The following is a 25,595-nucleotide window of genomic DNA, read 5'->3' on the forward strand; positions in this document are numbered from 1 at the left end:
ACTTACCATTTCCCAGTTCCCAAGAAATGTTGTACTTTTTGCTGGCACTGTACTTCAACAGACTCAGGGCACTAGAACTGTTCCAGGAGTTATTGGGATTACGACGCAGTGCATTTAGAGCAAATATCAGGTGGAGTCCAGAGCAATCAGCAAAATTATAAAGTTTGTCTAGAGACCTGGCTGGGAAGAAGCAGAAAAAGGCTTGTAACTTTAAAATCAACATTCCAACAAAAGGAAAATATTAGCTACTATAAAAAGCCTTTCTATGAGCTGCCTGCTAATTAATTCCTGCTAGGAATTATACAGAGAGGCTTCAAAAGGATTATATTACCTCTTGGTTCAGGGTACATTTTGAAGTGATTTTAGAAAGCAGCACACAGAATTCTAGACACAGGTTGCAAATTAGCAACCAAGTCTATTCCACAGTATGTTTTATTTGTTAACAACCACAACAAAATGGAATTGCTTTGGAATTACTTTGGAAATTCACAAAGTAGTTCGATTTCTAGCTTCTCTTGAAAAATCAGATGATCTGACACTGCTGGGTCTGTATTCCTTTGTGAAATGATAGGAATAGTGTTGGGAGGCAAGGCCAAGAGAGATGACTGGCTGGTAAGTCTTGGAAAATAGCTCAGCCTAGCAGCACTTCAAAAAAAAAAATTTACTCGATTCCACATTTCTAATATTTCTGAGAATGGAAACACCATTAGTGTAAATATATTCATTGTCACTTTGATCCTTGATACCATCAACTCTACTCACCATGTGTCCCATACCCATCCCATTCCTTCACATCTATTGTCACCATTCTGGTTCTAGTTCTCATTTCCACTTGCATGAATTATCACAACAATCTCTGTGCTTGCCTGTCCAGATTCATCTTTCTTCCAATCTCTTTCATCAGTTTCACTCACCTCTCAAAACCTTAGTGGATTTTTAAAACTGTTTTCTTCCTTAGTTCAGGACTTTAAAACTCAATCATAATTTTCCCCCAGCTTCAAGCCTCTCTATTGTCGTCTATGAGTTCTTTGTTGGTGTCACCCAGTTCTATTTATTATAGAATCCCCTGCTCCATCAGCCTTTGCTCTAATTATTCTCCTCATTTGGCATGCCCTTTTCCCTCTTTTAAACATATCCAGATCTTACTTGTCCTTTTATTTTTTATTTTTATTATTATGTTATATTAATCACCACACATTATATCATTAGTTTTTGATGTAGTGTTCCATGATTCATTGTTTGCGTATAATACCCAGTGTTCCATGCAGAACGTGCCCTCTTTAATACTCATCACCAGGCTAACCCATTCCCCCACCCCTTACCTCTAGAACCCTCAGTTTGTTTTTCAGAGTCCATATTCTCTCATGGTTCGTCTCCCCCTCCGATATCCCCCCCTTCATTCTTCCCCTCCTGCTATCTTCTTCTTCTTTTTTTTTTTTTTTTAACATATAATGTATTATTTGCTTCAGAGGTACAAATCTCTGATTCAACAGTCTTGCACACTTCACAGAGCTCACCATAGCACATACCCTCCCCAATGTCTATCACCCAGCCACCCCATCCCTCCCACCCCCCACCACTCCAGCAACCCTCAGTTTGTTTCCTGAGATTAAGAATTCCTCATATCAGTGAGGTCATATGATACTTCTCTTTCTCTGACTTATTTTGCTCAGCATAACACCCTCCAGTCCCATCCACGTAATTGCAAATGGCAAGATTTCATTCTTTTTGATGGCTGCATAATATTCCATTGTGTATATATGTGTATATATATATATACCACATCTCCTTTATCCATTCATCTGTCGATGGACATCTTGGCTCTTTCCACAGTTTGGCTATTGTGGACATTGCTGCTATAAACATCGGGGTGCACGTACCCATTCAGATCCCTACATTTGTATCTTTGGGGTAAATACCCAGTAGTGCAATTGCTGGGTCATAGGGTAGCTCTATTTTCAACTTTTTGAGGAACCTCCATACTGTTTTCCAGAGTGGCTGCACCAGCTTGCATTCCCACCAACAGTGTAGGAGGGTTCCCCTTTCTCCACATCCCTGCCAACATCTGTCATTTCCTGACTTGTTAATTTTAGCCATGCTGACTGGTGTGAGGTGATATCTCATTGAGGTTTTGATTTGGATTTCCCTGATGCCAAACGATGTTGAGCACTTTTTCATGTGTCTGTTGGCTGTTGGCATGTCTTCTTTGGAAAAATGTCTGTTCATGTCTTCTGCCCATTTCTTGAGTGGATCATTTGTTCTTTGGGTGTTGAGTTTGATAAGTTCTTTATAGATTTTGGATACTAGCCCTTTATCTGATATGTCATTTGCAAATATCTTCTCCCATTCTGTCGGTTGTCTTTTGGTTTTGTTGACTGTTTCTTTTGCTGTGCAAAAGCTTTTTATCTTGATGAGGTCCCAATAGTTCATTTTTGCCCTTGCTTCCCTTGCTTTTGGTGATGGTTCTGGGAAGAAGTTGCTGCAGCTGAGGTCGAAGAGGTTGCTCCTTGTGTTCTCCTTTAGGATTTTGATGGACTCCTGTCTCACATTGAGGTCTTTCAACCATTTGGAGTCTATTTTTGTGTGTGGTGTAAGGAAATGGTCCAGTTTCATTCTTCTGCATGTGGCTGTCCAATTTTCCCAACACCATTTGTTGAAAAGACTGTCTTTTTTCCATTGGGCATTCTTTCCTGCTATGTCGAGGATTAGTTGACCATAGAGTTGAGGGTCCATTTCTGGGCTCTCTATTCTGTTCCATTGATCTATGTGTCTGTTTTTGTGCCAGTACCATACTGTCTTGATGATGACAGCTTTGCAATAGAGCTGGAAGTCCAGAATTGTGATGCCGCCAGCTTTGCTTTTCTTTTTCAACATTCCTCTGGCTATTCGGGGTCTTTTCTGGTTCCATACAAATTTTAGGATTATTTGTTCCATTTCTTTGAAAAAAGTGGATTGTATTTTGATGGGGATTGCATTGAATGTGTAGATTGCTCTAGGTAGCATTGACATCTTCACAATATTTGTTCTTCAATCCATGAGCATGGAACGTTTTTCCATTTCTTTGTGTCTTCCTCAATTTCTTTCATGAGTATTTTATAGCTTTCTGAGTACAGATTCTTTGCTTCTTTGGTTAGATTTATGCCTAGGTATCTTATGGTTTTGGGTGCAATTATAAATGGGATCGACTCCTTAATTTCTCTTTCTTCTGTCTTGTGTTTGGTGTATAGGAATGCCACTGATTTCTGTGCATTGATTTTATATCCTGACACTTTACTGAATTCCTGTATGAGTTCTAGCGTTTTGGGGTGGAGTCTTTTGGGTTTTCCACATAAAGTATCATATCGTCTGCAAAGAGTGAGAGTTTGACTTCTTCTTTGCCGATTTGGATGCCTTTGATTTCTTTTTGTTGCCTGATTGCTGTGGCTAGGACTTCTAATACTATGTTGAATAGCAGTGGTGATAGTGGACATCCCTGCCGCGTTCCTGACCTTAGGGGGAAAGCTCTCAGTTTTTGCTCATTTAGAATGATATCTGCTGTGGGTTTTTCATAGATGGCTTTTATAATATTGAGATATGTACCCTCTATGCCTATACTCTGAAGAGTTTTGATCAAGAAAGGATGCTGTACTTTGTCAAATGCTTTTTCTGCATCTATTGAGAGGATCATATGATTCTTGTTCTTTCTTTTGTTAATGTATTGTATCACGTTGATTGATTTGCGGATGTTGAACCAACCTTGCAGCCCAGGGATAAATCCCACTTGGTCGTGGTGAATAATCCTTTTAAGGTACTGTTGGATCCTACTGGCTAGTATTTTGGTAAGAATTTTTGCATCTGTGTTCATCAAGGATATTGGTCTGTAATTCTTCTCTTTGATGAGGTCTTTGTCTGGTTTGGGGATTATGGGAATGGTGGCCTCATAAAACGAGTTTGGAAGTTTTCCTTCCATTTCTATTTTTTGGAACAGTTTCAGAAGAATAGGTATTAATTCTTCTTTACATATTTGGTAGAATTCCCCTGGGAAGCCATCTGGCCCTGGGCTTTTGTTTGTTGGGAGATTTCTGATTACTGCTTCAATTTCCTTAGTGGTTATAGGTCTGTTCAGGTTTTCTGTTTCTTCCTGGTTCAGTTTTGGTGGTTGATACATCTCTAGGAATGCATCCATTTCTTCCAGATTATCTAATTTGCTGGTATATAGTTGCTCATAATATGTTCTTATAATTGTTTGTATTTCTTTGGTGTTGGTTGTGAGCTCTCCTCTTTTATTCACGATTTTGTTGATTTGGGTCCTTTCTCTTTTCTTTTTGATAAGTCTGGCCAGGGGTTTATCAAAATTGTTAATTCTTTCCAAGAACCAGCTCCTAAGTTTCGTTGATCTGTTCTACTCTTCTTTTGGTTTCTATTTCATTGATTTCTGCTCTGATCTTTATTATTTCTCTTCTCCTGCTGGGTTTAGGCTTTATTTGCTGTTCTCTTTCCAGCTCCTTTAGGTGTAGGGTTAGGTTGTGTATTTGAGACCTTTCTTGTTTCTTGAGAAAAGCTTGTATGGCTATATAATTTCCTCTTAGGACTGCCTTTGCTGTATCCCAAAGATTTTGAACAGTTGTGTTTTCATTTTCATTGGTTTCCATGAATTTTTTTAATTCTTCTTTAATTTCCTGGTTGACCTATTCATTCTTTAGTAGGATGCTCTTTAGCCTCCATGTATTTGAGTTCTTTCCGACTTTCCTCTTGTGATTGAGTTCTAGTTTCAAAGCATTGTGGTCTGAAAATAGGCAGGGAATGATCCCAAACTTTTTGTACTGGCTGAGACCTGATTTGTGACCCAGGATGTGATCTATTCTGGAGAATGTTCCATGGGCACTAGAGAAGAATGTGTATTCTGTTGCTTTGGGATGGAATGTTCTGAATATATCTGTGAAGTCCATTTGGTCCAGTGTGTCATTTAAAATCTTTATTTCCTTGTTGATCTTTTGCTTAGATGATCTGTCCATCTCAGTGAGGGGGGTGTTAAAGTCCCCCACTATTATTGTATTGTTGTCGATGTGTTTCTTTGCTTTTGTTATTAATTGCCTTATATAATTGGCTGCTCCCATGTTAGGGGCATAGATATTTACGATTGTTAGATCTTCTTGTCGGATAAATCCTTTCAGTAGGAGATAGTGTCCTTCCTCATCTCTTATTACAGTCTTTGGTTTAAAATCTAATTTGTCTGATATAAGGATTGCCACCCAGCTTTCTTTTGATGTCCATTAGCATGGTAAATGGTTTTCCACCCCCTCACTTTCAATCTGGGAGTGTCTTTGATTTCTTTTTGTTGCCTGATTGCTGTGGCTAGGATTTCTAATACATGTTGAATAGCAGTGGTGACTGTAAAATGAGTCTCTTGCAGACAGCATATCGATGGGTCTTGTCTTTTTATCCAATCTGATAGCCTGTGTCTTTTGATTGGGGCATTTAGCCCATTTACATTCAGGGTAACTATTGAAAGATAGGAATTTAGTGCCACTGTATTGCCACTGTTACTGTATATTGTCTGTGTTCCTTTCTGGTCTATGTTGCTTTTAGGCTCTCTCTTTGCTTAGAGGACCCCTTTCAAGATTTCTTGTAGGGCTGGTTTCGTGTTTGCAAATTCCTTTAGTTTCTGTTTGTCCTGGAAGCTTTTTATCTCTCCTTCTATTTTCAATGACAGCCTAGCTGGATATAGTATTCTTGGCTGCATAGTTTTCTCATTTAGTGCTCTGAATATATCCTGCCAGTCCTTTCTGGCCTGCCAGGTCTCTGTGGATAGGTCTGCTGCCAATCTAATGTTTCTACCATTGTAGGTTACATATCTCTTCTCCCGAGCCGCTTTCAGGATTTTCTCTTTGTCTCTGAGACTCGTAAGTTTTACTATTAGATGTAGGGGTGTTGACCTATTTTTATTGATTTTGAGAGGGGTTCTCTGTGCCTCCTGGATTTTGATGCCTGTTTCCTTCCCCAAATTAGGGAAGTTCTCTGCTGTAATTTGCTCCAATATACCTCCTGCCCCTCTCTCTCTTTCTTCTTCTTCTGGGATCCCAATTATTCTAATGTTGTTTCATCTTATGGTATCGCTTATCTCTCGAATTCTGCCCTCATGATCCAGTAGTTGTTTATCTCTCTTTTTCTCAGCTTCTTTATTTTCCATCATTTGGTCTTCTATATCGCTAATTCTCTCTTCTACCTCATTTATCCTAGCAGTTAGAGCCCCCATTTTTGATTGCACCTCATTAATAGCCTTTTTGATTTCAACTTGGTTAGATTTTAGTTCTTTTATTTCTCCAGAAAGGGTTTCTCTAATAACTTCCATGTTTTTTTCAAGCCCACTAATATCTTTAAAATCATCATTCTGAACTCTAGTTCTGACATTGTACTAATGTTCGTATTGAGTAGGTCCCTGGCAGTCCGTACTGCCTCTTGTTCTTTTTGTTGAGGTGACCTTTTTCCGTCTTGTCATTCTGTCCAAAGGAGAAAAGATGAATGAGAGAACAAAATGCTAACAGGGTACCAATGTCCCCAGAAAATATACTCTAAACAAATCAGAAAAGACCTGAAACTGGGGGGAAAAGAAAGGGAAAGAAAGAAAGAAAAAAAGATAAAAGAAACAAAAACAGAACAAAACAAAAAAAAACAGAATATGATCAAATATGATCAGGCTGGTGCATAGATTGGTGCCACACACTAGATTTTGGGTGTATTTTGGTCTGTTAGAAGAAAGTGCCCCCAAAATTTTAAAGAAAGAAAACTTATATGTGTACAAAAATAAGGGTTAATACAATGAAGGGATGGAATATGACTGTAAAGATGAAAATTATAAAAGATTTTATAAAAGGAAATGATAAGATAAGAAGTTGTTTGAAAAAAGAAAGAAGAGGATTTTAAAAAAAAGAGAAAAAAGGAGAGAATGTGATCAGGCAGGAGACTAGAACAAAGCCATACACTAGAGATTTAGGGTATATTTTGATCTGTTAGAAGAAACTGTATCTCAAAATTTTAAAGAGAGAACAACTTATATATATATATATATATATATATATATATATATATGCCAAAAATAAGGGTAACTACTATGAAGGGATAGAATATGACTCTAAAAATGAAAAATAAAAATGTTTTTAAAAAAGGGATTGATAAGATGTTGGTTGAAAAAGGGAAAAAGAAAAATTAAAAAAAAAAAAGACAGTTAAAAAAAAATAAACTTTGAAAGACTACAGAATCATGGGAAAAAAGCCATGAATTCTATGTGCAGTATTCCCCTAGTGCTGGAGTGTTGCCGTTCTCATTGATTGGTAAACTTGGTCTTGGCTGGCTGTTCTTGCTGATCTTCTGGGGGAGGGGCCTGTTGCCATGGTTCCCAAATCTCTCTGCCAGAGGTGGAATTGCCCCGGCCTTGCCGGTCCAGGCTAAGTAATCTGCTCAGGTTTGCTCTCGGGAGCTTTTGTTCCCTGCAAGCTTTCCGTACAGCTTTGGAGGACGAGAGTGAAATTGGCGGCCTCCCAATCTCCGCCCCGAGGAGCCAAGAACTCCGGGCCCCACTCCTCAGTACGCCCCCAGAGAAAAGCAGTCAGTCACTCCCGTCTCCCTGGTCTCTGGCCACACTCTGTGCTTACCGGGCCTGTGACCCAGCATTTCTATTTCTGGCACACAACCCCGTGTGGAGTCTCCAAACCCAGCAGATCCCCGTGGTGCACTCCCGCGCCCCTCCTCCCGGGGAAGGAAGGGGAGTTTCCCCGGATCTGCGGCTTGTTGGGTCGCTGCTGGAGGAGCAGTGGCCCGACTGTGCCATGGATCATGGTTTGTGGCAACCCTGAGCTGAGAGCCCGCACCTCAGCTCCGTCTCTGCAGCCGGCTTCCCCGCTCCGATACCTGGGAGCTCTGCTGCACTCAGGCACCCCTGGTCTTTCTGTGACCCCGAGGGTCCTGAGACCACACTGTCCCGCGAGGGTTCCACCCCCCGCTTAGCCACTGGAGCAATGTCCCTCAACAGAGCAGATTTCTAAAAGTTCCGATTTTGTGCTCCATGGCTCTATCACTTGCCAGAAGCGGCCGATGGAGGCCCCTCCCCTGCCGTCTATCCTCCCAAGCATCACCTCGAATTCACTTCTCCGCACGTCCTACCTTCCAGAGAGTGGTTGCTTTTCTGTTCAGAGTTGTTTTTATTCTTTTCTTCAATCTCCTGTTGAGTTCGTAGGTGTTCAGTATGGTTTGATCCCTATCTAGCTGAATTCCTGGGACCAGATGAAATCCAGGTCTCCTACTCCTCTGCCATCTTGCTCCGCCCCCCTCCTTACTTGTCCTTTTAGACAGTGTTTTACAAGGTATGAATGAAACGACTTTAAGTGATAAACAGATTGAAAAAAAAATTTAGGTTAATAATTATGATCAGGGGCTCACATTACCCTGCAGGGTTTCTCAAATGGGGTTCTGTGGAACAGTAGGGGGTTCCACAAAAAATGATGCAGGTGACCAAGGTGCCCCATTAGCAACTGTAAGTCTTTTAGTCTTGTAAAACAGAACCATGGTCATTTGGTTGAGTCCATTATCAGTTTTTGATGTAAAGTATGGGGAGGCTGCCATTTTTATCTTCTTACATATATGAGAAAGTATTTTTTAAGAAGCACCAAGAACAAGGACAGAAATTGTCTCATTTCAGTTGAAAATAAAATCCATGGGAACGTATCTCACATTCAACCCAGAGTCTAGTAACTATGCAACAACAAAAGGCATAGGTTTCACATTAAAGAAATAAACTTATTTATTTTTAGCTCCAAAATAGCAATTAAAATTAAAATGTGTTTATAAGCCTATTTGATCATGAAACCAATACATGTGTATATTAATTTTACAGTTATCTTACATGAGCTTGACCATGCCATTCATTAAGAAAATGGCTTCTTTCAAAGTATTATATAAAATTGTGTCTTAGGGGGTGTCTGGGTGGCTCAGTCATTAAGCGTCTGCCTTCGGCTCAGGTCATGATCCCAGGGTCCTGGGATCGAGCCCCGCATCAGGCTCCCTGCTCAGTGGGAAGCCTGCTTCTCCCTCTCCCACTCCCCCTGCTTGTGTCCCCTCTCTTGCTGTGTCTCTCTCTGTCAAATAAATAAATAAAATCTTTTAAAAATAAAAAAAATAAATAAAAATAAATAAAATTGTGTCTTAGGCTAAAAATTTATTCATATTGCTTTGACATATAGTTTTATTAACTTTACTAATCAACATTGTTAATTTATTTTCATATTGAGAACATTAATTATATTCACAAACTTTATTTAAGTAAGCCTAACAAGTCTACCTTTAGAAAAATTATATCCCATTTTGGCTTAAACCAGTTATTTAATAAAAACATATATGTTTGCCTATAAGTTTTCAAATTCATGAAAAGGAAAGAAAGGGATTGATTTCAATAAAAAAATTAACTACTTGTTTTTTCTTTTTCTTTTCAAGAAAGGTTGTCTAAAAAGTTATTTTTAATTTTTTTAAAAATCTGGATCTGATTTTATTTTTCTTTAAGTCAGATTTACAGGGATACAATGTACATAGAATAAAATTCACTCTTTTTTCCCCCTCCTTAATGGTCATCACCCAGTTACTCCATACCCCTATCACCACTCCTCCAGCAACCCTCAGTTTGTTTCCTATGATTAAGAGTTTCTTATGGTTTGTCTGCCTCTCTGATTTCATCTTGTTTTTTTTTTTTTACTCTCTTCCCCTATGATCCTCTGTTTTGTTTCTTAAATTCCATAAATGAGTGAGATCATATGGTAATTGTCTTTCTCTGATTGACTTATTTTGCTTAGCATAATACCCTCTAGTTCCATCCATGTCATTGCAAATGGTAAGATTTCATTCCTTCTGATGGCTGAGTACTACTCCATTGTACATACACACCACATTTTCTTTATCCATTCATCTATTGATGGACATCTCAGCTCTTCCCATAGTTTGGCTATTGTGGACATTGTTGCTATAAACATTGGGGTGCAGGTGCCCCTTTGGATCACTGCATTTGTATCTTTGGGGTAAATACCCAGTAGTGCAATTCCTAGGTAGTATGGTAGCTCTATTTTCAACTTTTTGAGCAACCTCCATACTGTTTTCCAGAGTGGCTGCACCAGCTTGCATTCCCACCCCACTTGCATTCCCACCAACAGTGTAGGAGGGTTCCCCTTTCTCTGCATCCTCGCCAACATGTGTCATTTCCTGACTTGTTAATTTTAGCCATTCTGACTGGTGTGAGGTGGTATCTCATTGTGGTTTTGATTTGTATTTCCCTGATGCTGAGTGATGTGGAGTATTTTTTAATGTGTCTGTTGGCCATTTGGATGTCTTCTTTGCAGAAATGTCTGTTCATGTCTTCTGCCCATTTCTTGATTGTATTATTTGTTGAGTGTTGAGTTTGATAAGTTCTTTATAGATTTTGGATACTAGCCCTTTATCTGATATGTCATTTGCAAATATCTTCTCCCATTCTATTAATTGTCTTTTGGTTTTGCTCTTTCCTTTGCTGTGCAAAAGCTTTTTATCTTCATGAAGTACCAATAGTTCATTTTTGCCTTTGTTTCCCTTGTCTTTGGAGATGTGGCTAGCAAGAAGTTGTTGCGGCCAAGGTCAAAGAGGTTGCTGCTTGTGTTCTTCTCTAGGATTTCGATGGATTCCTGTCTCACATTTAGGTCTTTCATCCATTTTGAGTCTATTTCTGTGTGTGGTGTAAGGAAATGGTCCAGTTTCATTCTTCTGCATGTGGCTGCCCAATTTTCCCAACACCATTTGTTGAAGAGACTGTCTTTTTGCCATTGGATATTCTTTCCTGCTTTGTCAAAGATTAGTTGACCATAGAGTTGTCCATTTCTGGGTTCTCTATTCTGTTCCATTGATCTATGTGTCTGTTTTTGTGCTAGTACTATACTGTCTTGATGATGACAGCTCTGTAATATAGCTTGAAATCTGGAATTGTGATGCCACCAGCTTTGTTTTTCTTTTTCAACATTCCTTTGGCTATTCGGGGTCTTTTCTGGTTCCATAGAAATTTTAGGATTATTTGTTCCATTTCTTTGAAAAAAGTTGATGGTATTTTGATAGGGATTGCATTGGATGTATAGATTACTCTAGGTAGCATAGACATTTTAACAATACTTGTTCTTCTAATCCATGAGCATGAAACGTCTTTCCATTTCTTTGTGTCTTCTTCAATTTCTTTCATGGGTGTTCTATAGTTTTCTCAGTACAGTCGCTTGCCTCTTTGGTTAGGTTTATTGCTAGGTATCTTATGGTTTTGGGTGCAACTGTAAATGGGATTGACTCTTTAATTTCTCTTTCTTCTGTCTCATTGTTAGTGTATAGAAACACAACTGATTTCTGTGCATTGATTTTATATCTTGTGACTTTGCTGAATTCCTGTATGAGTTCTAGCAATTTTGGGGTGGAGCCTTTGGGTTTTCCACATAGAGTATCATGTCATCTGCAAAGAGTGAGAGTTGGACTTCTTTGCCAATTTGGATGCTTTTATTTCTTTTTGTTGTCTTATTGCTGAGGCTAGGACTTCTAGTATTATGTTGAACAGCAGTGATGATAGTGGACATCCCTGCCGTGTTCCTGACCTTAGGGAAAAGGTGTCAGTTTTAGTTTTAAATAGGGAGGAAAAAAAAAAAAAAACCTATCCTTGTACTTACCACATATCACATACCATACTCAATGGCATTGCATACTCAATAGTATGATAGAAATTTGTGGTAAGACTTTTAGTCCTACTTGGGTAAGGTATAAAAAAATCATGTAGGAAATTTTAAAAAGGAAAAATTGAAGTATCTTCTATCTATACCACTGACCTACATTGGAGTTGGTATCCATAGGCTAATAAGTTGGCTAAACAGATTCTCAAGAAACCATAACTGTCTATTTAAATGAGCATTGGCAATTATTACTGGATAATAATATCTACAACTAAATGATCTCACTGACATACTATAAGATTTAGATATTTTTATCCAGAGGTTCCCTGAAACTTGAGAATTATTTCAAGTGTTCCTCTGGTATAAAAAGCTTGAGAAAGTGCTCCTAGAGTTAAAGAATGCATAGGAAAACAAATTATCTGAACACCAAAATATTCACTGTTGAACTGAAGACTGACTTAAACATTCTTTCCACTTGGCAAAATCCTCACTAATCAAATCAATAATGTTTTTAATTTCTCCAATATAATGCAAACCCATTATAAATCTATTGGAAAGCCAACTTACAAGTCTGAGCAAAAGAGGCAGGATTTCATGAAATCAATGAAAATAATGTCTGATAACTGCTCAAATCACATGCAAATCCACTAATAAATAAGGATCTAGAAAAATTAGATCAGTTAACTGAACAAGAGAAAACTCACAAGGATAACAATAGGTTGCTCAAAAATAATTTGAATATTAAAAGATAAAGAGAGGTTTATTTTGAAGTCTTTTAATATTTATGCTCATGCACAAAAGTTAAATTATTTTCTCAGAAAAAATACTCAATATTCAATTAACTAATGTTTTGTTCATTGAAACTGTTCATAGTTGCAATAAGAGCTTATAATTTGTTACACTTATTTTCATAATTTTAGTGTCATTTAGAAATCAAACTTTTGCATCAAAATTGAACATGAATAACTAATATTCTTTTTAGGTAGACTGATTCCTTTAAGTGGCCTTTTTCTAGAATTATCTTTATGTGATGAGAATTTCCTGTGTAGTTTTCATGTATATTAGAAAAACAAACAATATATATAGCAAACACAAAAGCACATCAAACCTATGATTTCATGGATTTGATCGTTTAAGACAAGGCAAAGGGATTTACACCCAAAAAGGACGTCAATTTAGAAAAAAGTATGGGGAAATAAAAATATAGATGGTTTGTTAACATGGCAAACATTGAGAACTAGACTGCTAGAAATTTGGGAAATACTTCCTTAAGGATAAGTTTAAGTCCCGCCTCCTATGAAGCCATTCCTGAACACATCAATCTCCCTACAGTGACCACAACTTTCTCTAAACATAGGTTCTATATCATTTGTTAGCATCTGGGTGTCTTGTGGCATCTATGGCATTTTCTTATTTGGGGATTTACCTCTTGATTTAGTCACTTTTCCAGACTGAATGGCTTGTTTTCCCAGTTAGCCTGCTAAATTCCTTAAGGATTGTTCTGTATCTCATTATATCCTTCATAGCATCTATCTGAGAATGATTTCCTGCCTTAAAATCATGCTGAAGTATTCTTACAACCCAAATCTTTTTTGTTGCATATAAGTGATCTAGAAAGAAATTGAAAGGACCCAAAGAAAGATCTGTATAATAATTATTATCGCTAGTTCACATATATACTCTGAAGTTTATTAGAAGATTACATATATTTAAAAAAAGATTACATACATCTGAATATAGAGCATTTAGTAGATGCTCAACAAATGTAATCTTCCTTGGACTATCTACTGTCAGGTTCCATCCAAGCAACCAAATACTTAAATATGACTTTCTACTCTCTCCACCAGAGGGTGCCAATGCCTCTATGTCCTCTAGACAGGTTCCCTGGCATCTCATATGAACAGAATTCTTTTTTTTTTTAAGATTTTATTTATTTATTTGAGAGAGAATGAGAGAGAGCACATGAGAGGGGTGAGGGTCAGAGGGAGAAGCAGACTCCCTGCCGAGCAGGGAGCCCGATGCGGGACTCGATCCAGGGACTCCAGGATCATGACCTGAGCCGAAGGCAGTCGCTTAACCAACTGAGCCACCCAGGCGCCCATATGAATAGAATTCTAAGCAGCCTTGTCTCAAAGGCAGCTGAAAATGAGGAGCTGGGGCTTGCGATGAAAAGGAGAATAGGCTTGGGAATCATCTATATAGTGCTGATAGTTGATGCTATGAAAGTTCTTGAGGCTTCTTAAGATCAAAATGGTTGAGGATGAAACCTTAAGAAATGTCTACATATAAAGGTCCAGAAAAAGGGCAGAGAAGAAGAAAACACAGACATGTTATCTTAAGGAACCCCAAAGAAGATAGTTTCAAGGATGTGCTAGTCAATGACAGTACATGTTAGTGAGAAATTGAGAAGCAAATGGACTGGGAAAAAGTCATTACAGTTAATCAAATAGTGAGGTTAGAAAGAAAATTTAGGTTGGGGTGTAGACTTAAAGAATGAATGGTAAAGAACAAGGAATAGACTCTGGACACTCAACTTATTTGTTGAAGTTCTGTGCAATAACAGGAAAAAAACAAAACAAAAAAGTTACTGGAGAAGTACCAAAGATAAGTTTAAGAAAAAAATCAAGATCAAGACCTCGTTTTGTCAAAAAGCCATTTCTTCAACAAGGGTAATAATCTCAGCTTTATATTATAAACACATAAGATCAATGAATTATGAGAGACTATGGACTCTGAGAAACAAACTGAGGGTTCTAGAGAGGCGGGGGGTGGGGGAATGGGTTAGCCTGGTGATGGGTATTAAAGAGGGCATGTATTGAATGGAGCACTGAGTGTTATACGCAAATAATGAATCATGGAACGCTACATCAAAAACTAATGATGTAATGTATGGTGATTAATACAACATAACAAAATAAAATTTAAAAAAAGATCAATGAATTCACACTAAGATATGAATGATGGTCATTTTCCTTAGTTTCCTCAAGACTTGGCACTTTAAAAACAAAGTAAATAAAAACAAAGGAGACAAACTACAATCCAACAGACAAAAAAATAGGATTCTTACTAATCTAAGCAACTGGTGGCCGAAATTGCTAGTAGGATTAATTCATTTGATAAATATTGACTGAGCACCAACTATAGGCCAGGTAATATCATATACTTGAAGGTTATAGCAATGAACCAAACAGAAAACAGGTCCTAGCCCCATGGAGTTTACGTTTAGTGTGGTTGTCGTGAGGTTCAATGGTGGAAGTAAAGCAGGGGAGGGGATTGTAGAACCAATGGAAGATGTATGTTATTTTTAAAAAGCCTCACTGATAAGGTAACATTTAAGCAAAGACCCTATGGAAGTAAGAGAGTAAATCAAGGTGACTTAAAGGCAAAGGCCCAAGACAGATATGAGACTGACGAATGTGAAGAACAGCAAAGAGCCCAGTGTGGCTGCCCCAGAATGAATGACAGAGAAAGCAGTAGGAGATGAGGTCAGAGCAGTAGAAGGGCCAGACTGTGTAGGACTTTGCTTTTTACCTCAAATGACAGGAAAACACTGAATGGTTTTGAATATGACCCAATTCACATTTTAAAAGCATCAGTCTGGCTGTTGAGCTAAAAAGAGACTAGAAGGGGAGAGGGAAAAGGTGAAAGCAAATTAAGTAAGTAGCAGACTATGGCAATAATTCAGGCAAGGGATAACAGTGGCTTGGACTAGGGTGGTAGTGGTTGAAGTGGCTGGGTTCCTGGGATATTTTAAAAGTAGAGCTGGTAATGTTTGCTGAAGGATTAGATGTGGAGTATGCAGAAAAAAAGAGGTCAAGGAAAACTCCGAAGTTTTTGGCTTGAGCAACTGGCAGATAAACTTGACATTGAAGAAGGAAGTGTGGAAGATTAGGAGAAGAAAGGAGGGGAAGACAAAAGTTAGTCAGCTCCCATTACAGCAAGAGCCAACTATGCCTTCATTGTTCAACTCTGCCCCCACCCTCTAAAGGCATACTGGACCATTTGCCAAAGAGAAGGTACCAGGTCTGCCTTTTAAGCATCCATTTCAATGTCTGATATATTATAAGCCTTAATAAATATCTAACTCATGCAGGTATTATTTAGGCCCATTCAATGCCACTTATAAACTGTCTGTACTATAAATACCCAATCTCAGTAATCATTATTCACTGTAGCAAGTTCTCTCTAGATTATGTCTATTACTCCATGCTGTTAAATGCACTCACATAATATACTCATTGCTTTAAGTGTTCAATTTGGAGTGAATATTATGGGGGAGGTATAGGAGACTATCCACTAGAGGCTGCAAGAACAGAGGAATTTCTAATGGAAGCCCAAAAGAAATGTGAGAGTGAAACCAGAGTGAGGTGAACTCTACCAACTCGGTCTCTTGTAATTCAGAGAGAAACCATCAGTTAATGGGGAAACATTTGAATTAGTGAGTACAACCAATAAAAAGGGAAACATTTTAATTGTAAGAGAGAACAGTTTGAAAATTGCCTGGGAGGAAAACACAGCCATTTCACAAAGAGTGAAGATATCTTTTTAAGCTAAGAGCTAATTTTAATATGAAGAGAAATATCTCCAGTTTAGTCAGAGCAATGAAACCTTAACTAGGTTATAAAGAAATCAGCCTAAATGTCTATAATTTGACTGAAGCTGTTGAAGGAGAATGATATTTGGGAAATTTCTGTGAATAAAAATTACAACACTCTCAAAGACTGTAGGACAGAGACTAATTATTGTATTAACCAATTTAACTAGATTTAAAGGGAAAACTAAATGCCAATGAGTATAATGGGACTTCTGGATCCCATCAGAAGTCCATCTAAATCATGACAGGAAAATAATAAAAGAGACACTGACATTATTAAAGAGGCTAGGATTGTTTTTTAGAAATTGTTTGTGGATTGTTTTTAAGAAATGTGCCCTTAAGTAAATGATTTTAAAAAATGCAAATATTTCTAGAAGACAGAAGTATCTGTCAAAATTTAAATATGCATTCCCTTAGACCAAGCAAGTCCACCGCTAGACATTTTTCCTATATATACATATACTTTCATAGTTTCCCCAAGATATACAAAGATTATCATTACACCTCTTCTTTTAATAGCCAGTAACTGAAAACAATCCAAATGCCTATGAAATGGGGACTGTTCCAACAAATTATAAAGAACCTATGTTACAGAGATTCCAAATAAGGAAAAGAAGGCTAGAATAAACTGTGTGGAGTTAAAGTGGAATTGGAGGTATCAGTATAACTCATGGTTTCTAATATATGTACACATGGATAAATACAGAAATACAGATGTGTATATGGGTGAGATATCTACATCTATATCTATCTATCTATAATTTCCTGTCCACTGAGCAAGCCTGGAAGCAATGACATTCCAGTATCAATGAGCACACTTAGGACCCAGATCTTGGTTTCTAAATACCATTCTCTCATTAAAAGGAACCAGGGCTCCTTAAAGAAATGGCTAATGCCAGAGCTAGGTAAGAGAAGATACAAAATAAGCCTAGAATATTTTGTGGTACCATAAATTACAGGAGTGCTCAAAAAGTGATGAAGGCATGTCAAAAGGACATAGGAGCTAACCTGAATGAGCCCCCAATGGCTAAAGCTGAGAGAATTTGAACAACAAAATGAATAATGATAACACTGGATTTTAACCCTCAGAATAAAAATAAGGACCCCAAAGTCATCTTGTATAAATAAATGACTAAATAAATGAGAGGAGGAACAGCTCTTCCTCACAGAATACCTTTTAATAAATGTAGAAGAATGGACATAGAAAACTGCCATTAGGCAACACCTCAGTAGTAATTGCTATAGTCAAGGACCATTGATGGATGCTAAAATTAGTATGTTAGAGTACGATGACAAAAAAGATTTGGATTGTCTCGAGTACCTTCCCCAAGATAAAAGATAAAAATAGTAACTTTACAGAGGAGAAAACTGACAGACACCATCTTAACCTTGTGATCAAAATTAATCTTAGTAGATATATTGACATAAGGCACCCTGATATGAAGCCCTGAGACAGGTAGAGCATCATTTTAGTGGTATTTTGATTAAAAATGTAAAACCTGAATTTAATCATTAGAAAACATTGGACAAAACCAATTTAAGGGACATTCTACAAAATATATGGCCTGGACTCTTCAAAAGTGAAAGAAAACAAAAGACTTAAAGAATGATCACAGATTGAAAGAGACATGACAACCAAATGCAATGCAATGTCCTAAATGGAATTCTAGAACAGAAAAAGGACAATAGTGGGAAAATTGGCCAAATTTGAAAAAGGCCTATAGGTTAGTTTATAATATTGTATCAATGTTAAATTTCCTTATTCCTATAATTGTACTGTAGTTATGTTAAATGTTAACATTAGGTAAAGCTAGATTAAGAGTATATGCGAACTCTATGAACTACATATGAATTGTGATTTCATAAAATTTGATGAACTTTCTCATAAGGCTAAAAATAATTCAATATAAAATGTGAAAAAAAAGAACAAAGTAGATCTGTATACATTTATATGAAAAAAAATCAAGATATCAAGATGTATTATTGGAGGGAGAGATGAACCATGAGAGACTATGGATTCTGAGAAACAAACTGAGGGTTTTGGAGGGGAGGGGGGCAGGGGGGATGGGCTAGCCTGGTGATGGGTATTAAGGAGGACACTTACTGCATGGAGCACTGGGTGTTATACGAAAACAATGAATTGTGGATCACTACATCAAAAACTAATAATGTATTTTATGGTGACTAACATAACATAATAAAATTAAATTAAAAAAAAAAAGATGTATTTTGTTTTTAAAAAGTGAAAAAGAAAAAAAGCAATGACCAGAATGGTGTAATATGATCTCTTCTAAGTGATATATTCATCTACACATAGACACGGATATATATATACAATCATATATGTCTATACATATTGGGTATATAAATAACCATTTTGTTGTAAGGAAACAAAACTGTTAAAACTCATAATTTGGGAGGAAAAGAAGTGAAGGGAAGAGAAGCAAGTGAGACTTTTATTTTTCAGTTTTCAACAAGTCTGCATTTCTACACAAAAAAGGACTATCTAGACAAGAAATTATCATCCTTTTCTTGGTGTCTTTTCTATACCTCCCTATATTAAAATAAAGGAATAAAAGAAAACTTGAAAATATTTATCATATAATTTAACAGTTTGCTTTTATGGAAAAAAGTAATTAAGTCTTCAGTGCCATTGCTTAAATCTTCTAAATAAACTATATTCTTTTGCATATAATCCCCAGTATTCTATGAGTCTGGTTCACATTAGTTCTGGAATGAAAAGTTTTCCCACTCACTTCTAGTAGACAATAAAACCTAGTTGTAGTGAAACTTTGTTGTAGTGAAACAAAGAACATGTAGATAATTCTTGTGTATTATGAAAGTTTAGCTAAGAATCACATCATTTTTTATGTGAAGGACCACATAGTAAATATTTTGTTTTGTGGGCTACATATCATCTCTGTCACATGTTCTTTTTTTTTTCTAAATAGCAATTTAAAAATACAAAAACCATTCTTAGTTCATACTGGGTTCCCAACCTGAGGGACATGGACAGCTTACTGCAGGATTCCAGACATTATTCCACCTCTAGGCTGAATAAATAACATATGTCATGTATATATATAATGCTATTTCTTGAATAGCTACAGATACTTCTAGGATTAGAACAAAACAAATTATTTAAAAAGCATTATTGAATTCATATAAACTTCCTGTCCTTATTAATTTTCTTAATCAGTGAATACCAAAATTGTAACTGGTCTTATGTGGGGTGTTCATTAGATGTCTTAATATTAAAAAGAACTCCTCACACAAGGACTCAGAAAATATAACTTCCACACACTTCCTTAAAGGAATTACTTAAGGTTGCAATTCAGTCAAACAAAAGAAGAAGCCATGAGATTCAGAGAGAGTAGGTCAAATTCAGAGAGTAATAATGAAAAGTCCAAGAATGAGACTTACAGAGAATGAGTTTTCACTGAATGAAAGGAATAGAAAAATGTATAAATGTGATAAAGACATATTTTGTAAGGGAAAAAAAATTTTAAACTTGGGAACAAAAAAGCTAAATAAGAAACTTAAGTCAAATATGAAATAATCTAAAATGTGATATGGTCTTAAGCAGTTAAAGGAGTATAAAGGAAAGAAAGATTGTTTGACCTCGATGATGGGAAAATTCTTTGGCTCTGAAGCTGTGACATTGGACTATCAAAGTAGAAAATGTCAATCTAACAGAACTTGTCCCAGCAATAAAGGACTTTTATGTCATAATTCTGTAGATTCTCTTTATTTCTTTTCAATATTTGGAAACTTTCTAGAGCAAAGCATAGAGAATTTGGTTATGATTGCAGAACAAAATGAAAATAACATCAATGATAAGGTAAAAGTAAATGTGTTACTGAAAATGGCACAGTCCTGAATGGGAAAGGAGATGAAAAGGTAGCAGTATTAATATCTTTATCTTACAGAACAGAGTATCAAAAAACACAAAAGTTGACAGAACAAAAAGTAGAAGTTAAAATGTTAAAGTAACAATGATAATCAATAGATATTCTAAAATATTCATATATTTAAATATAGTTATTAACATGTTATAGGTTTATATAATTGATATACATATAATATATATCTTTTATCAAATATATTTCTATCACAAAGCTATCAAATACGGGGAAGAAAAGAGGAAGTAAGAGAACATAGTTAAGTTAGCTAAATCCTCATCTTCCTCAGCAATCAATAGAACAAAAGTAATTCAATAAATAAAAGGAGTTATGAGCATATTATTTGATCATAAAGAGATAAATATTGAAAGATTAAAAAAAGTAGAAAATCCCACAGTACCATAAGATAATTCTTTGAAAGACTAATAAAATATTAAAATTCCTAGGAAGTTTGATGGGAGGGAAGAGAGGAAAAAATGGAGAAAAGGCACAGAACAATAATTTTAGAAAAGGAAAAGGAAATATAGCCATTGTTAAAAGAATTTTTACATGATAATGATACATATAAATAGCATTATGCCACTAAAGTTGAGATGGACAATCTTACATGTCAGTAATAACCAATTAGAAAAATACAAAATATTAAAAAGTTACCATTCATGATAACATATTATGGATATATTATAATATATATATAAAAATATCTATAAAATAATAGGGCATATGCCTAACAAAAATGTGCATTACCTTTATGGAGAAAATTATAAAATCTTATTGATAGAAGAAGTTTTGAATAAATAGAAACTTATGCTTTATTTGGGGGTAAGAAGTGTTGATATTTTTTAAAATGCCAATTCTCCCTATATTAATATATGAGTATAATGTAATTCCAATAAAAGTTCTACCAGAGATCATCAAAGAATTTGACAAAGTGATCTTTTTTTTTAAAGATTATTTATTTATTTATTTTGACAGAAAGAGACACAGTGAGAGAGGTAACACAAGCAGGGGGAGTGGGAGAGGGAGAAGCAGGCTTCCCGCTGAGCAGAGAGCCCAATGCAGGGCTTGATCCCAGGACCCTGGGATCACAACCTGAGCTGAAGCAGACACTTAACGACTGAGCCACCCAGGTGCCTTGACAAAGTGATCTTAAAATTAATATTGAAGAGTAAAGAGCAAAGAACTTCACAAAATGGGGAGCCACCTTGATGTTAGCTAATGATTGCTACCCATTTTTTTCCATGCTGACATTTGCCAATTCTGGACTAGGATGAAGAATAAAAGTTCTAACATATGTGTAATTGAGTCCTAGATGAATGGAGAAAGAGAATAGGGGGCAAGCAATATTTGAAGAAATAATAGCCAGGAATTTTCCAAACTTGACAAAAGGAATCAATTCAAAGATTTAAGAAGCTCAATAAACCCTGAGTAGGAAAAATACAAAGGAAATCTAGAAATATCATGGCCACATTGTGAAAACTCAAAGCCAAGAGAACAATATCTTAAAAGCAATCACAGAAAGTGGCAGGATATAAAATCAGTGCACAGAAGTCAGTTGCATATCTATACACCAACAACAAGACAGAAGAAAGAGAAATTAAGGAGTCAATCCCATTTACAATTTCACCCAAAACCATAAGATACCTAGGAATAAACCTAACCAAAGAGGCAAAGAATCTGAACTCAGAAAACTATAGAATACTCCTAAAAGAAACTGAGGAAGACACAATGAAATGGAATGGTTCCATGCTCGTGGATTGGAAAAACAAATATTGTGAAAATGTCTATGCTACCTAGAGCAATCTACACATTTAATGCAATCCCTATCAAAATACTGTCAACTTTTTTCAAAGAAATGGAACAAATAATCCTAAAATTTGTATGGAACCAGAAAAGACCCTGAATAGCCAAAGGAATGTTGAAAAAGAAAAACAAAGCTAGTGGCAACACAATTCCAGATTTCAAGCTCTATTACAAAGCTGTAGTCATCAAGACAGTATGGTACTGGCACAAAACAGTACAAAAACAGACACATAGATCAATGGAACAGAATAGAGAACCCAGAAATGGACCCTCAATTTTATGGTCAACTAATCTTCGACAAAGCAGGAAAGAATGTCCAATGGAAAAAAGACAGTCTCTTCAACAAATGGTGTTGGGAAAATTGGACAGCCACATGCAGAAGAATGAAACTGGACCATTTCCTTACACCACACACAAAAATAGACTCAAAATGGATAAAAGACCTAAATGTGAGACAGGAATCCATCCAAATCCTTGAGGAGAGCACAGGCAGCAACCTCTTCAACCTCAGCCACAGCAACTTCTTCCTAGAAACATCACCAAAGGCAAGGGAAGTAAGGGCAAAAAAATGAACTAATGGGACTTCATCAAGATAAAAAGCTTTTGCAAAGCGAAGGAAACAGTCAACAAAACCAAAAGACAACCGACAGAATGGGAGAAGATATTTGCAAATGACATATCAGATAAAGGGCTAGTATCCAAAATCTATAAAGAACTTATCAAACTCAACACCCAAAGAACAACTAATCCAATCAAGAAATGGGCAGAAGACATGAACAGACATTTCTGCAAAGAAGACATCCAAATGGTCAACAGACACAGGAAAAAGTGCTCAACAGGGACGCCTGGGTGGCTCAGATGGTTAAGCATCTGCCTTCGGCTCAGGTCATGATCCCAGGGTCCTGGGATGGAGCCCCACATCGGGCTCTGTGCTCAGCAGGAAGCCTGCTTCTCCCTCTCCCTCTGCCTGCCTGTCTGCCTACTTGTGATCTCTCTCTCTCTGTCAAATAAATAAATAAAATCTTAAAAAAAAAAAAGAAAAAGAAAAAGAAAAAGTGCTCAACATCACTCGGCATCAGGGAAATACAAATCAAAACCTCAATGAGATACTACCTCATACCTGTCGGAATGGCTAAAATTAACAAGTCAGGAAATGACACATGTTGGCGAGGATGCGGAGAAAGGGGAACCCTCCTACACTGTTGGTGGGAATGCAAGCTGGTGCAGCCACTCTGGAAAACAGTATACAGGTTCCTCAAAAAGTTGAAAATGGAGCTACCCTATGACCCAGCAATTGCACTACTGGGTATTTACCCCAAAGATACAAATGTAGTGATCTGAAGGGGCACATGCACCCCAATGTTTATAGCAGCAATGTCCACAATAGCCAAACTATGGAAAGAGCCTAGATGTCCATCAACAGATGAATGGATAAAGAAGATGTGGTATATATACACAATGGAATATTATGCAACCATCAAAAAATGAAATCTTGCCATTTGCAATGACATGGATGGAACTAGAGGGTATTATGCTAAGTGAAATAAGTCAATCAGGGAAAGACAAGTATCATATAATCTCACTGATATGAGGAATTTGAGAAACAAGACAGAGGATCATAGGGGAAAGGAGGGAAAAATGAAACAAGATGAAACCAGAGAGGGAGACAAACCATAAGAAACTCTTAATCTCAGGAAACAAACTGAGGGTTGCTGGAGTGGAGGGGTTGGGAGGGTTGGGGTTGCTGGGTGATGGACATTGAGGAGGGTATGTTTTATGGTGAGCACTGTGAATTGTGTAAGACTGATGAATCACAGACCTGTACCCCTGAAACAAATAATACATTATATGTTAATAAAAAAAAGAAGCAATCACAGAGAAGGAAAGGCATATTACTTTCACCATATCAACAATAAGACTGAGAGCCCACTTTTCAATAGAAACTATGCAAGTCAACTGACAATGAAACTTCTCAGAGTGCAAACTTTGAGCCTAGAATCATTTACTCAGAAGAAAATACACTACAAAAGTGAAAAGACTTCTAAGACTCCATCCATTTCAACCAAGATGGAGTAAGCCAACTACAGCATATCTGTCACACCAATGATAACTAAAATCTCTGGGCAGAAAAAGACAACCACCTAAGTACTCTGAAAAGTAAAAATTAGCAAGCAGACTGTTGAACTCAAAATCTGGACAATGATCTGTAATGAGGGCAAGTTTCATGATCTTATTTTCCTTCTTTATCTCCAAGCTTTGACTGAAGGAAGGCCCAAGTGGCAGAACTGTGCCATGGGTGCAAAAGCCAAAATTCTCAGAAACAAGACATTACCCCTAGCCATGAAACCAGGAAAAGAGGCTCCTGCATGCCAGACAGCGTGTAGAGAAATACCCATTTCTTTTAGCCTTTTCCTTCTTTCTCTTTTCTCTCTCAGCCCTACCAGTAAGACTGGCCAGTTGGGGAATTTCATGGCTGTGACAGTGTTGACACAGGCACATAAAACCCTGAAAAAAGATTCATCTTTCTGGACAGAGATATTTTAAAATGGGCTCCCACTGCCCAAATAATAAGCAGGAATTCCCTTGTATTTTTTTTCACCACCTTCTTTCTCACCAGTTTGCCTCTCAGGTGACCCCAGTCTCACAGAACTGCCTGAAAACATGGGGGAATAAAACCTGAAAATTAATAATAGAAAGATATCTGAAAAATTCCCCTAAATATTTGGAAATTATACCACATTGTAAATGAATTTTAGGTAAGACAAGAAGTCAAAGGGAAATTAATAAATACATTGAGCAGAGTAAAAATAAAAATAGAATATATCAAAATTTGTGGGATACAACCAAAACACTGCTTAGAGAAGAACTGGTAGCTTTAATTCTTTCACATAAAATGAAGAAAGGTTTTACATCATTATTCTAAGCTACAAAAAGAAAAGCAAATAAAATCTAAAGCTAACAGGAAGAGAAAAATAATAAAGAATAGAAATGAATAAAATTGAAAAAATTGGATAAAATCAAACCAAGGCTAGTTCTTTGAAAGAAAATCAATAAAATTGACAAAACTCTCACAAACTAACCAAGAAAATATGGGGAAAGACACCAATTACCAATATTAAGAGTGAAAGAGAATAATTAATATAAACCATATAAACATTAAAAGGATAATAAAATATTATGAACAACTTTGTGTCCATAAATTAAATAATTTACATAATATGGAACTATGCTTTGAAAGACAGAAACTACCAAAATTCACTCAGATAAAGTACATTATAGGAATAGTCACACATCTAAAGAAATTGATTTCATAATTCAAGACTCCAAAAAAGAGACCCAGTTGGTTTCACTGGTGAAATCAATTCTATATCAGTGAACACTTAAGGAAAAAATAATACCAACTCAACACAATATCTACGAGAAAATAGAACAGTTCTCAACTCATTTTAGTAGACCAGCACTACCCCGATGCCAAAATGAAACAAAAGACATTATAAGAAATTTTTAAAAACATGCTAATGTCCCCTATGAAAATATTTTTTAAATCCCCAAGAAAATATTAACAAATTAAATCCTAAAATATAAATATATAAAAGAAAAACATGA

General features: G+C 36.5%; 1 protein-coding gene across 3 annotated transcripts in view; it reads right to left on the bottom strand.

The window, feature by feature from the left end:
• The window catches only part of HPSE2 (heparanase 2 (inactive)), a 655,327-nt gene that overhangs the window by 244,693 nt on the left and 385,039 nt on the right, over positions 1–25,595 (bottom strand). The window contains exon 4 of one of the 3 annotated variants that reach the window (XM_064593547.1): positions 7–180. The exons of the other annotated variants lie outside the window; for them this stretch is intronic. Within the exon in view, the coding sequence (XP_064449617.1) occupies positions 7–180 (174 nt within the window). The remainder of the gene's footprint in view (positions 1–6; positions 181–25,595) is intronic. 3 annotated transcript variants of the gene reach the window in all.

Source organism: Mirounga angustirostris, unplaced genomic scaffold, assembly GCF_029215605.1.
Source record: "Mirounga angustirostris isolate CCGP_5_RB_7025 unplaced genomic scaffold, mMirAng1.0.hap1 SCAF_6, whole genome shotgun sequence".
NCBI classification, from domain to species: domain Eukaryota; kingdom Metazoa; phylum Chordata; class Mammalia; order Carnivora; family Phocidae; genus Mirounga; species Mirounga angustirostris.